Consider the following 13,836-nt stretch of genomic DNA (forward strand, 5'->3'; position numbering starts at 1 on the left):
GGCCGTGGAGTAGAAACCCTGAAGACCAACCGCTATTGACATAGCCTGACCTTGTCTGTGGAGTCAGCGCGTACAAGTCGTCATTCAAACAAAGGTAAGTCAGCTTGAGTACTGCGTGTGAAATGCGTTTGATTTCCCTGCAAACATTCAGATTAGTGCAGCATAAATTCATTCATGAGGGGGAAATTACAGTGAGAACATGTGGAGGCTGTTAGGTGGATAACATAATGAGTTCAGTGCATTGATGTGACATTGTCCTGAAGGATTGTTATTCTTTATGGTTAAAGAAATTGCACTAATTTATTCATATTTATTATAAATAATCCTAATTATACATCTTGCTTCCATGTTTGTATCCTGTGTCACTAAAAATACATTTTATTTTAGTTTTATACATTGATTAATGACCTGCAGAATCTCCTTATCATATTAAGTGATTCATAATTGTCACTTTATGCTTTCTCCATCTTGAAAGTGATTACATCCTTGCATTACATACTTTAGGTTCATTTTTCTGCAGGCAGGTTTCTGACAGAGAACAGGCAGATTTAGAATATAACATGCAGCGTTCTATAGATGGATACATAAAAAAATCAAAAATTACATGTATGTGCTAACTTTCTAAACACTTTGTTACATTTATGATAAAGTAGATAAAACACATTTATGTCGGCCTTGGCTCATAGTTCTTGTCTTTAAATGAACTTTGTCTGTGTGTGTTTCAGGTACTGCACTCTCAAAGACTGACTGAACCAGCATTGCAGCCATGGGTCACTGTGAGCATCACAGGGAAGGTTGAAGCAGCCCACTGCACCTGTATAGCCGGAGTCGCAGAGACCTGCAGCCATGTTGCTGCTCTTCTGTTTAATGTAGAAGCAACAGTGTTGATCCGTGGCACAAGGGCAGTTACAGATGAACCTGCATACTGGGTTTTGCTGGGTAATATGACCAAGATACAGCCAGAGGTTGGCCATAAGATAGACTTCTCCTCTTCAGCTGCCCAAAAAAAAGGCTCTTGATCAAAATATAAACAGACCATCCGTATTGACAGGTAAAAGGAGCCGTCCTCAAAACAGAAAAATCCCACCTGCTACTTTGGAGGAGTTGTCACTGCTATTGGATACTTTGCTGGAACACAGTAAAGCTGTGGGTTGTGGGAATGACCCATAATGTTTTATCTAGGGGTCTAGATTTATGCCTGTAGTGCACTGCCGTGTAAATAATTTGCATTTACTGAATATATACTGACTGAGTACCACTGTTCAAAAGTTGAATAAAGAAACAAACAAATTTTTGCCTCTTTTTTTTTTTATTAAAACCACCTTAAAGAACATCACATCAGTTACAATGTAGAATCCATGTCATTTATAGTTTACAAATGACAAAATGTTTACACAAAATCATGAGTGTTTACATGATATCACCCACTACTAACATTATTTACTGTATCTTTTGAAAAAATACAGCAATTTTAACAGCACAATACTTAAGAATATTTAACAGGAGCAAGTTTCATTCTCCCCTGGTTTTATTATCACACTGTTCACCAAAACGCAGCAAACCTTCACCATCTTATCCAGGAGGGTCACCTCTTCACCCTCACATGGAAGAAGTAATCTGATTGGCATGGTGGTATGTTTGAAGCAGGTCCCTTGTGTAGCACTGGAACCCAGTCACGATGTCATCCATTTCATAGGCTGGTTTGCTGCAATAATGCCAAATAATTAGCAACTCTATAAATAGAAGGTAGTTCTGCAAAATCACTCAGTAGGATGTTTGTTCTAATTTGCTATGACCTCAGAGCGCATAGAAAATAAAACTAATAGGCTATAAAGAGTGATATGAACATATTTAAAACTTACCGGAATGAAAATGTCTGGAGCACCAACAGATATTTGGAGATGGAAGCGAACTGCACATCAGCTCGTCTCACAGCTGCTATCCAGGCTAGACGCCTTCGTTTGGTAACATCCGATACACGAGCTGCCTCATGTTGCTTCCAGGTTGGGAAAGAATGAAAAGATAAACCATTTTCAACCTTATTCTCTTGCCGGTCGTGTGATCGAACATTGCAGCAAATACGAACCATGGCTGTTGTGTGTGACTTCGCTCCCTTTTCACTTGCGCTAGACCCCCAAAATGGCGGATTGGGCCAAAATCCTTTCCACGCCCACCCCCGTGACATCACGCTCCAAAGCCCTATTGGGTGTTGATGTCATTAGACCACACCCCTTCTCATTACAGAGATGCACATCACCTAATATGCTTAATTGGTAGTAGGCTTTCGAGACTGTACAGCTTGGAGTAAGACAACATGCATGAAGAGGATGATGTGGACAAAATACTCATTTGCCTAATAATTCTGCACTCCCTGTAGTACTGTCTCCCCAGTAGATGCATGGAAGATGTTCATGTCTGATAATATAAGGCTACATTCACACTGCAGGTCTTAATGCTCAATTCAGATTTTTTGATCAAATCTGATTTTTTTTGTCTGCTCGTTCACACTACAAATAAAATGTGACCTGAGTAACCTGAGTAGCGAAAGACGGAAAGACGATTTGCCGGGAGTCCGGTGTTCTCACGGGCTCTAGTGAGCCTTGCCCCCGGCTAGCTATCGTGCTAGTGGGTAACAGACGTCTCCGAAAATGTCAGAGCGCTTTTGAAAATATGTGGCGTCTTGATCAACTGAGCAGATATTTGAGGTTTACACAGCTACATTCTCGCCTGAACATATGTTAAATGTTTATTTTGTAACCCAGAAAGAATAATAAGAGTAATATTAACACTAACTAGCTGCCACCATTGTTGGAAACTGAGTTGGGCTGCGCTATGAATTCTGGGACAGAGCTACTTCTTCTTCTTCGGGGTTTAACGGCAGCTGGCATCCTTGTACATGCAGTGCTGCCATCTTCTGTTTCAGTCCGTTATTACACTCTTAAATCCTACTACTTATTACTGCGTCTTTTGTGATCTTACAAAGCTTCAAATGACGCGTCGACTATTAAATCAGTCATCGACGATTTTGATAGTTGCTGTAGTCAATTAATCGTGGCAGCCCTACAGACAGTATTGTTTGACTGACGGCCCTTAATAATAATAATAATAATAATAATAATAATAATACATTTTATTTTAGGGTGCCTTTCAGAAACCTAAGGTCACCTTACAAAAAACACAATTAATAAAAGGAACAGTAGTCATAAAATAGATAAAATAAGTTAAAATTACAAAACGGAGCATGACAACAGATAAAATCAGCATTAAAGTGAATAAGCCAGTTTAAACAGATGTGTTTTGAGCTGTGTCTTAAATACGGAGAGGTAGTCAATATTTCTTAGTGCAGGAGGAAGAGAGTTCCAGAGCCGGGGAGCAGAGCGACTGAAAGCTCTGTTCCCCATAGTAATAAGGTGTGAGGACGGAACAGTAAGATGAATAGCAGATGATGACCTGAGAGGGCGAGAAACAGTGGTGATATGGAGCAGGTCACACAAATATGAAGGAGCAGATTTATGGATACACTTGTATGTAAGAAGTAAGATTTTAAAATTTATCCTGGCTTCGATGGGCAACCAGTGAAGCTGCTGAAGAACTGGGGTAATATGAGCACTTAACGGAGTACGGGTTATAATCCAAGCTGCAGAATTTTGAAGAAGGAGTTTATGAAGGGACCTTTTAGGGAGACCAAATAGGAGGGAATTACAGTAATCAATACGGGATGTAATAAGACTATGGACAAGGATGACGGCAGCATGGGGAGTAAGGAAGGGGTGGAGTCGGTTAATATTACGTAAATGGAAGTAAGCAGACCAGGTTATGTAATTAATGTGAGACTGGAATGAAAGAGTATTATCAAGTGTGACACCCAAACTCTTAACCTGAGGGGAGGGAAGGGTGGGAGAATTTTCAATGTTAATGGAAAAACTGTGGGATTTGGTTAAGATAGATGGTGTACCAACAAGTAAAACTTCAGTTTTATTACTGTTAAGTTTGAGGAAATTGGAGGAGAACCAGGATCTAATCTCAATAAGACAGTCTGAGAGGGAAGTAGGTGGGAAGGATGAAGAAAGGTAGAGCTGGGTGTCATCGGCATAACAGTGAAAATTTATATTATATTTTCAGAATATATAACCAAGAGGAAGCATATAAATAATGAATAGAAGAGGCCCCAATACTGAACCCTGGGGCACACCAGCAGAAACAGGATAGAGTTGAAGAATGGGATTTAAGTTGGATAAACTGAGTGCAGTCTGAGAGATAGGAGGTAAACCAGGCAAGGGGGGTGTGACTAATACCAATGGAAGCTAACCGGTTCAGGAGAATATTGTGAGAAATGGTATCAAACGCCGCACTAAGATCAAGAAGGATGAGAATGGATAGGAGACCAGAATCAGCTGCCATCAGAAGGTCATTGGTAATTCTTAACAGAGCAGTTTCTGTGCTATGATTGGGGCGGAAACCAGATTGAAATTGTTCATAGAGATTATGGTCATTGAGATGTAAATGAAGCTGGGCGGCGACAACTTTTTCAAGAATTTTTGAAATAAAGGGGAGATTTGATATAGGGCGAAGATTATTAAAGTTATTGGGGTCTGCACCAGGCTTTTTGAGAATTGGGATAACAGAAGCCGTTTTCAGTGCTTCAGGAACAATTCCAGTGTTCAGGGAGGAATGAATAATATTGGTTATGAGAGGTGCTAACGAGGGAAGACAGGCTTTAACTAACACAGTAGGGAGAGGGTCAAGTTGACAGGTGGATGACTTAGATTTTTTAATGAGATTAGATACGTCAGTTATGGAGAGAAGAGTAAAGCTTGAAAATCACTGACAGGACGACAGTGGGGGAACCAGGAAGTCTACTTCAGAGTCAGGAGCTCCTAAAGAGTTAAGTTGACGGTGAATGTCTGAGATTAACAGTGTTGGGAAGGTTACTTTTAAAATGTATTCCATTACAGAATACAGAATACATGCCCCAAAATGTATTCTGTAACGTATTCCGTTACGTTACTCAATGACAGTAACGTATTCTGAATACTTTGGATTACTTAATATATTATCATGCTTTTTACAACAACGTGAATGTACTATTGCTGTGTGATTTATTACTATTACTGAAGGTCCGCGACTCCGAACTGTAGTAAAGGGACCTCTGACTAATACGGCGGGGTCCCTGTCGGCTCGTAGCCGAAAAATAGCTTTACTTTGTTGTGTGGGTCAACTTTTCTTGCGAGAGACAGAGAGAGGCGTTGAAAGGAACGCTCAATGCTCAACTCAACGGAACGTATTGTTTTCGGAGGAAAACACGAACTTACTTACAACTGGGCTCGTCAGGCTCTCTTCTTGGCTTCAGTGGTTATAAATGGTAAATGGCCTGCATTTGTATAGCGCTTTTCTAGTCCCTAAGGACCCCAAAGCGCTTCACACTACATTCAGTCATTCACCCATTCACACACACATTCACACACTGGCGACGGCAAGCTATGGTAGCCACAGCTGCCCTGGGGCGCACTGACAGAGGAGAGGCTGCCGGACACTGGCGCCACCGGGCCCTCTGACCACCACCAGTAAGCAAACACGGGGTTAGTATCTTGCCCAAGGATATTTGGCATGCAGCCAGGAGGCAGCCTGGGATCGAACCACCGACGTTCTGATTAGTGGCTGACCTGCTCTCCCACCTGAGCTACAGCCACCCATAGGCTGTAAATATAATTATTATTATATTTACATGCTTTCAGCTCCCGTTTTTCCTCGATGACAACTCGTACCTTTCCACTCCCCTTTTTCTACCTCCTCGCGCTCACAGACCCATAACGTGTATGGCAGTCCATTCTCCCTGCAACACGGACTACACTGCCCATGATGCTACATTCTTTAGAGCTATGCTTGTAGCATTCTGCCTGTTAGCTTAGCACAACAACAACAACAACAACAACGAAAAGGCGCTCTCTCACCCAGGAAACACACAGTCGCAGAGAGAGCGTCGCCCTGTAACCATGGCAACCGTAACGCTGCCGCCTGGAACAACAGAACATAGCTGTCAAACAAAACCCAAACAGCCCTGACCCGCGACAATATGAAACAGGAAAGTACCGCAGTGTAATCCATTTATTTCAACAAAGTAACTGTATTCTGAATACCACCCTTTTAAACGGTAACTGTAATGGAATACAGTTACTCATATTTTGTATTTTAAATACGTAACGGCGGTACATGTATTCTGTTACTCCCCAACACTGGAGATTAATATAAAGATTTGTTTCCGACTTTACGTTTCCCAATTTTGCTTTTGTTATTTACATACGGTCTAATAATTATCCTTATTGATGTTTGAGAGAGGAGCGGTGCTTCAAAGGATAGCTGCAGATTTCTGTCAGAATCTGCAGATTATACAGTACAAATAAAATGTTCACGTTTCTCCAACGTTGTCTTCACTAACATCTACAAGGGATGCCCAGGAAGCATTCACGATGTCTTATCAGGCGCTGATAATTGGCTTCTGTCTTGTGTCAGTGACATAAAAGACGGATTTAATGCGACATGACCATTCAAACAGCAGTCACTTTCTGAAACATCAGATATGTATCCGATTCAGCAGGGCCGTGCAGAGAGGTTTAAAGGGGCGGGTGCTCAAAGTTAAAAAGGGGCGCATTGAACCAGGCTGAATAACAACAACACACAGTCATCAAGAATCTAATATGGGCAACAAGGCAAAGCAAACGTAGCCGATGTTTTACCTGATGGGTACAATGTTGCTGTTGAGGGGTTTCTGCTGCTCCTGCTGCTGATAGTGCTGGAGGGCAGGGCTGTGCTGATCTGAGACTGTAGACATTAAAGAGTCCATAGGAGAGATGGTAGCTGATTAAACAAGTGTCATGAGATAATAACAAAATGCAAAGATTGGTGACAGCGCTTGGAACCATAAGGCAACAAAAAATTATCCACACCTAACAACTCTTGCACTTAATCTATAATAAAATGATGAGAGAAAAATGTTATAGCACTGCCTTTAGTAGCCTCACATAGCTCTACTGTTTCCTCCTCATGTCCTTACCAGCCATGTCTGGACAATGTTATATCATGAGTATTTTTTTTAAAAATCCATCTAAATAAAACACACACATGCACGCACACACAGTGACGTTTTAGACCTTCTTCAGAATACTGTATATACTGTGGGCATCATGGTGCTGATCCAGAATCTTTACATTATTATTTATTACTAGAGCTACAATAATAAAGCAAAGAGGAGGGGGAAGTAATAAATATGAAATAATGTCATTATGATGATTCCATTTGTTTCACTATCCACTCTGTGCAGGGGCAAAGCTTATTACATTTTTAAACTGTAGACATACAATAATTTCACTGCTGTAAAATCCAAATTTTGTCTTATTTAAAATATAAATCTAATATAATCTGCTTCTTAATGTATGTTCTTTAAAATACAGCGTGTGTTTTTTAAAATATTATAATAATGCATAATTATGTGGACATGCATATTAGATCGTTTTTAGTGAACTATAATCCCTCCAGAAAGACAGGAAAAGCTCTGTAACTTACTTTAAAACTAAATATGTTCCCTAAAACGCTGACAGAGCTACAGACCCATGACAGCCTTACACAGGTAGCCAGCAGCTATGACCAGCACTACTTGTGCAGTTAATAAAAGGACAGGTAATGTTTGTCGCGCTGTTGCACACACAGCACGCTCGTTTGTTTCAGTTCGTCAGTTGCCACAAGACAGCTTACCAACGTGTACGTAATAAGCTAATACTCCTGTGTGCTACACACTACAGTGTACGCTGTACACCTACTTACTGGTTTTGTCGCATCAGTCTGTATCTCTGAGTTAACTTGTGTTTCTCCTACGGCTCTGGACCGCAAAAAATGCGCGTGCTTTTTGTGAGCTCTTTCCCGTCTCATAACCAGCGCGTTCTGCCGTCAAGGGCGATCATTGGTTAAATGTGATCATGTGACTGATGCAAGCCAGATCCTTTTATTTAGCAAAACTGTGATTATAGTATATATTATTGTTGAGGGGCACAGACAGGATTCCGCACGCACGCACACATAAAAAAAATTAAACATTTTTTAAAAGTTTCCTCAACAAAAGGGCACTTTGGGCACCCATCAGGAAAGGGGCGGGTGCTCAAGCCCCTCCAGCCCCCCGCTCTGCACGTGCCTGCGATTCAGTACCAAATACGAAAGTGACTCAGATCGGATTTGTGCCGTTCACACTGTCCTACCATGATCGGATATGGGTCACATAGGGTCAAAACAGTCGGATTTGATGCGCTTTCGCCTGCAATGTGAACGTAGCCTAATAGAAGAGGTGCTGACATGCAGGCACAAAGAGTAGCCACAGACAGGGGAAAAGAGTGGAAAAATGTAATCAAACATAAGCTAATGGACTTCATTTGATTGGCCATTCTTGCAGGAAGTGAGAAGAACTGGGATGTACCAGTCTGTGTTTTTTGAGAGTTCTCTGCATAACCCATTGCACAAGGCCACTATGTCAATTCAAAGATTTGAAGATATTTGCAGTTTCTTGCACTTTGATGACAAGAGGACCAGAGCCTAAACAAACCACATGGCAGCTTTCTGCTACATATGGGGCCTGTTCCTGGTCAACTGCAGGCACAAATTCATCCTCACGTGATTGTGTTACAGTGGATGAACAACTTGTGCCTTTCAGAGGGAAGGACCCAGCTTCTGCAGTATATGCCGAACAAGCATACAAAAGTGATACAAAAACTGCAGTTCCTTAAAATTAATAAAAATGCAAAGCGCCTCATGAGGAATACCTCAAATATAAAAATATTACAACTCTTCATTTTAAAGATTTTGAAGTACTAAGTTTACAGCAAAACACTGATTTTATTTGGGGTTATTTTTGACCCCATTTGTGGAAGAGTGTAGATATTGGTAGGCTGTGCATCCAAGGGTTAAAACATTGTTTTAGTAAATTTGTTATACAAAATGCTTATTTTCCTCCTTTTACCATTTAATAAATTGTCACTTAAAACTTTTAAAAAAAAAAAAAAAAAAAAAAAGCTGGAGTGTATTTGTTAGAAATGTTGAGCCCATTCTGTAGATTCATGTTCCATAGTGGTAAAGTAACAGGGAGGATACTTTCCCTGTTTACTTTGAACCTACCTACAGGTAAGCCATAGGAATTTCTAGTTTCATTTCACATTTGACAAAGAATCCTGAGAATTTCACAAATTAGTCAATAGAGCATTAAGACAGTGCCCACCCCACCCCAAGATATTTACAGATCCTGCTTTGAGATAAATTAAGAGCTTCCAGTTTCAAGTTAGAAGTTAATGTACAACACATAAGGGTTGCAAGATTAATTTATTGTCAAGGCAGTTACATCTCCATACACAAAACACTTTGACATTTGAAGACTCTGCTCAATCATGCCAACTACAAGTTGTTCCCTTGCACCTGTGTTGCAAACAATGGCCATAAATGACATCTCTGAACCCTGTTTTTAGGTCATTAAATTTCACTCCTGCATTTTACTTGTTCTAGGAGGGTTACTTTATTAGAAAACACGTCAGGTGGCAGCTGGTATAGCTGAATGTTTAGTCGACCTCCTCAATGGTTGGTCCAGAGGATCCACCACCAGGAGCGGCACCACCGGCTCCAGGGAAGCCACCAGGCATGCCCTCTGGCATTCCTCCAGGCATACCTCCAGCACTCTGGTACAGCTTGGTAATGATAGGGTTGCACACCTTCTCCAGCTCCTTCTGTTGATGCTCATACTCGTCCTTCTCAGCAGTCTACAAAATATAGATATTGTATAAGCCCTTCATAGCAATTGATACTATTGTGATTTTTTTCTGGTGTGTGCTTGGGGGTGGGGTTACCTGGTTCTTATCCAGCCAGCTGATGACCTCATTGCACTTGTCCAAGATCTTCTGCTTGTCATCATCGCTGATCTTGCCGGCCAGCTTCTCATCCTCCACAGTGGACTTCATGTTGAAAGCATATGACTCCAGGCCGTTCTTAGCAGACACTTTGTCACGTTGAACATCATCTTCTGCCTTGTACTTCTCTGCTTCCTGAACCATGCGTTCAATATCCTCCTTGCTGAGCCGACCTAGAAGGACAGCAAAGAGTCACAAGTTGTGCCAGAATTTTGATGTCATCAATCAAAACTGTCATCAATCAAAACCCACCTTTGTCATTGGTGATGGTAATCTTGTTTTCCTTGCCAGTGCTCTTATCAACAGCAGAGACATTCATGATGCCATTGGCATCAATGTCAAATGTCACTTCAATCTGGGGAACGCCTCGAGGAGCAGGAGGGATTCCAGTTAGCTCAAATTTGCCCAGCAAATTGTTGTCCTTTGTCATGGCACGCTCACCCTCATAAACCTGTTGAAATAGAGGTCAGCCAATAATTTTTCCACTCCACATCTACACAAATGCTAATGTCTGACAACATGAGTCTCAATCTCTAGTGGAATGTGAATGGCAGAAATTAACATAACTGCAATTAAAAGGCCAAGATAAATAAGGCTACACTTACCTGGATGAGCACACCAGGCTGGTTATCAGAGTAAGTGGTGAAGGTTTGGGTCTGCTTGGTAGGAATTGTGGTGTTACGTTTAATCAGGACAGTCATAACACCTCCAGCAGTCTCGATACCCAGAGACAAAGGTGTGACATCCAGAAGGAGAAGGTCTTGCACATTCTCAGACTTGTCACCAGACAGGATGGCAGCCTGGACAGCTAAAAACAAAAAAAATTATTTCAAGATAAAAACTAAATTCCGATTATAATAGGGCAGCTATCATCAGTAGCTTTTTTTCTCCTCTGAAAACTTACCAGCTCCATAGGCCACAGCTTCATCTGGATTAATGCTCTTGTTGAGCTCCTTTCCATTGAAGAAATCCTGGAGAAGTTTCTGGATCTTCGGGATACGGGTGGAGCCACCAACCAATACAATGTCATGAATCTGCCCTTTATCCATCTTGGCATCGCGGAGTGACTTCTCCACAGGATCCAGGGTGCCACGGAAGAGGTCAGCATTGAGCTCCTCAAATCGAGCCCTTGTGATGGAGGTGTAGAAGTCAACTCCTTCATACAAAGAGTCGATTTCAATACTGGCCTGTGTGCTGGAAGACAGGGTGCGCTTTGCCCTCTCGCAAGCAGTGCGCAGACGACGGACAGCCCTCTTGTTGTCACTGATGTCCTTTTTGTACTTGCGCTTGAACTCTGCAATGAAGTGGTTGACCATGCGGTTATCAAAGTCCTCCCCACCAAGATGAGTATCACCAGCAGTGGATTTGACCTCAAAGATACCATCCTCAATGGTCAAGATGGATACATCGAAGGTGCCACCACCAAGATCAAATATGAGAACATTCCTCTCTGATCCAACCTGAGAACAGATTTGATAGTGCTTAAGAACAGACAGTTAACAAAAAAGTAGTATAATCCAGAATAAATTTTTACCCATTTACCTTTTTGTCCAACCCATAAGCAATGGCAGCTGCAGTGGGCTCATTGATGATGCGCAGAACATTCAGGCCAGAGATAGTGCCAGCATCCTTTGTGGCCTGACGCTGAGAGTCATTGAAGTAAGCGGGCACTGTGATTACAGCGTTGTTGACAGTCTGAAATGTAAAAAAAAAAAAATATGGACATTAAATTGATGAGTCATGTGAAAACTTGCGACTATTCCACAAAGGAAAATTCAGAGCATACTTTTCCGAGGTAGGCTTCAGCAATCTCCTTCATCTTTGTCAGCACCATGGAGGAAATCTCCTCTGGGTAGAATGATTTTGATTCACCCTTGTACTCAACTTGAACTTTAGGGCGACTATTGTCATTGATGACATTAAATGGCCAGTGCTTCATGTCTGATTGCACAACTGTATCGTCAAACCTCCGGCCAATAAGGCGTTTGGCATCTGAAAGAGAAAGTTATATTTAGTTATTTTTTTTTAAAAGATGCAATACACTTCTGCAATAGTCTTATCATTCTTCCCTCAAATCCACAAGGCTCAAGACTGGTCTTTAACAGAGATGAGTTGCTTCAAGACAAGCTCATGGGTGGTAAAACTGAGGCGTTAACTTAATTTGGTTGATGAATACCAATTTTTTCAAGGTGTCCTACCTTGAAAAAAAATTGGTATTCATCAACCAAATTGACTTTTACTGTTAAGTAAAATTTTAACCCTTACCGAAGACTGTGTTTGTGGGGTTCATGGCAACCTGATTCTTGGCTGCGTCGCCGATCAACCTCTCGGTATCTGTGAAGGCCACATAACTGGGTGTGGTCCTGTTGCCCTGGTCATTGGCAATAATTTCAACTTTGCCATGCTGGAACACACCAACACAGGAGTAGGTGGTCCCAAGATCAATACCAACTGCTGGTCCCTTTGACATGTTTCCTAAAGAAATGCAAGAACAGTGTTACATTTATATTGGTCTTCTAGTTACCTGTAACTTTTTTACTTCAATCCTTTATAACATGCTTAATGTCAAATTCAATTGAACAACTACATTTTACCCAATTATTCAATTTAAGGCAATTTAGACTAATAGAACTAGAATGTACAACAAAAACATATGGTTTTAGTTGATTTGCTTTAATTATCCTTCAAGTTTAATTTAGAGTTGTCTTTTAAATTTATATTGATTATATAAATTTGATTAAGAGCTTTTATTTTCCCCTTGGCCATAAAACATTAAGCATTTTAACAACGTTATTGGGCTAACAAACCCCAATTCCAACAACCCACCCACTTACAGAAAAAAAATGAAGGAACCCGCCTTGAAAGAGCGTGGCTCATGGCCAAGCAATAGCCATGCGTCAGTCATAAATCACGTGCACAGCAAACTGGTACAACCGGAAATCTAAAAGCTAGAGTGCTTTGATACTAAAACTATTGTATTAAAATGTGTCTAAAGCACAAGAAAATATTTAAAGAATTAAATCTGAAAAGATTTACAAAACCTTTTACTTTTGCTCTAGAGTAAAAAAAACAACAAAAAAAAGAAAAAACAAAAACCGGAAGCCTGTATATTCCGGGTATCCGGGTAGCTTAACAGTTGTTCGAGAACATTCTCGAACGCGTCAGGATTTCTCCACCCCCCCTCCCCCTCCGCCATTATATAGCCTTAATGCAGCATTTGAGCCGATGATTACGCCTCGATAACAAGGATATGAATACTTTCACCTTCATAATTCACTATGCGATACATATTTGTTAATAAAATAACCGTCAAGCATTTAACACGAGGAGAAAATTCAGCATTCCCCAGTGAACATGCACATCAGTCATACATAAAGCAAATCCTGCCAGCAAATTCAACTAATATACTAGAACTTTTTGTTAACACCAATGTATTTCAGAATGACTTACCGAGTTACTGAACTGAGGTTGACTGTGGGTATTGTTGGGCTGGAATGGACTAGCGCCACGGTGACTCAACCCTGCCGGTATGAGAAGCGAAAGGAGGTTGAACCTTTAGCCGAACCCTTTATATCACCGGCACAGCATCCAATCGGCGCAGTCACTGAGTCTTTCCTCATCGGTTCACCAATGAGGCTTTGGTGAACCGATGACGCGAGACACAATCCATCCCACTTCCTGCTTTATTGTGACTGCTTCATAATGGTTGTGAATACCCGCATGCCATAAGATGGAAGCTTTGTGTGAAGTGTAGAAGGCAAATCATCTCTCTCTTCTTTTTTTTTTTAGATTTTACCGTTAAGTATGTCAGTCATGTTCGGTGCTTGATTTGGCTTCTGTTTTTTGTAAGCTACATAACGCTCTTTAAGTTCATACATAATTGATATATTATGGAGCTATT

At 41.0% G+C, this 13,836-nt stretch overlaps 1 protein-coding gene and 1 long non-coding RNA gene across 2 annotated transcripts; both read right to left on the bottom strand.

The window, feature by feature from the left end:
• Nucleotides 1–1,481: 1,481 nt before the first annotated feature.
• Nucleotides 1,482–7,301, bottom strand: LOC146660233 (uncharacterized). The gene is made up of 3 exons (XR_014913506.1): nucleotides 6,735–7,301; nucleotides 1,863–1,996; nucleotides 1,482–1,705 (listed from the first exon to the last, which is right to left on the bottom strand). It is a non-coding gene; the product is annotated as an uncharacterized LOC146660233 (long non-coding RNA).
• A 2,037-nt stretch (nucleotides 7,302–9,338) lies between these two features.
• On the bottom strand, nucleotides 9,339–13,541 carry hspa8 (heat shock protein 8). Its single transcript, XM_085419993.1, has 9 exons — nucleotides 13,386–13,541; nucleotides 12,201–12,410; nucleotides 11,722–11,927; nucleotides 11,478–11,630; nucleotides 10,840–11,395; nucleotides 10,541–10,743; nucleotides 10,188–10,386; nucleotides 9,876–10,108; nucleotides 9,339–9,788 (listed from the first exon to the last, which is right to left on the bottom strand). The coding sequence occupies exons 2-9, from the start codon at nucleotides 12,403–12,405 to the stop codon at nucleotides 9,591–9,593; spliced, it is 1,953 nt and encodes a 650-aa protein (XP_085276119.1). The 5' UTR covers nucleotides 12,406–12,410; nucleotides 13,386–13,541; the 3' UTR covers nucleotides 9,339–9,590.
• Between the last annotated feature and the right edge of the window lie 295 nt (nucleotides 13,542–13,836).

The sequence above is a fragment of the Rhamphochromis longiceps genome, linkage group LG10, assembly GCF_057381845.1.
Source record: "Rhamphochromis longiceps isolate RC_006_pf linkage group LG10, R_longiceps_female_GT1.1, whole genome shotgun sequence".
In the NCBI taxonomy this organism is placed as follows: Eukaryota; Metazoa; Chordata; class Actinopteri; order Cichliformes; family Cichlidae; genus Rhamphochromis; species Rhamphochromis longiceps.

What these genes read in the sequence shown, in the direction of transcription:
- hspa8 (XM_085419993.1), bottom strand. Translation starts at nt 12,405, where the DNA reads ATGTCAAAGGGACCAGCAGTTGGTATTGATCTTGGGACCACCTACTCC. An exon ending in CTTATGGGTTGGACAAAAAG is followed by an intron (nt 11,396 to 11,477) that starts GTAAATGGGTAA and finishes ATCTGTTCTCAG; the next exon opens with GTTGGATCAGAGAGGAATGT. An exon ending in TACCATCACCAATGACAAAG is followed by an intron (nt 10,109 to 10,187) that starts GTGGGTTTTGAT and finishes CTGTCCTTCTAG; the next exon opens with GTCGGCTCAGCAAGGAGGAT.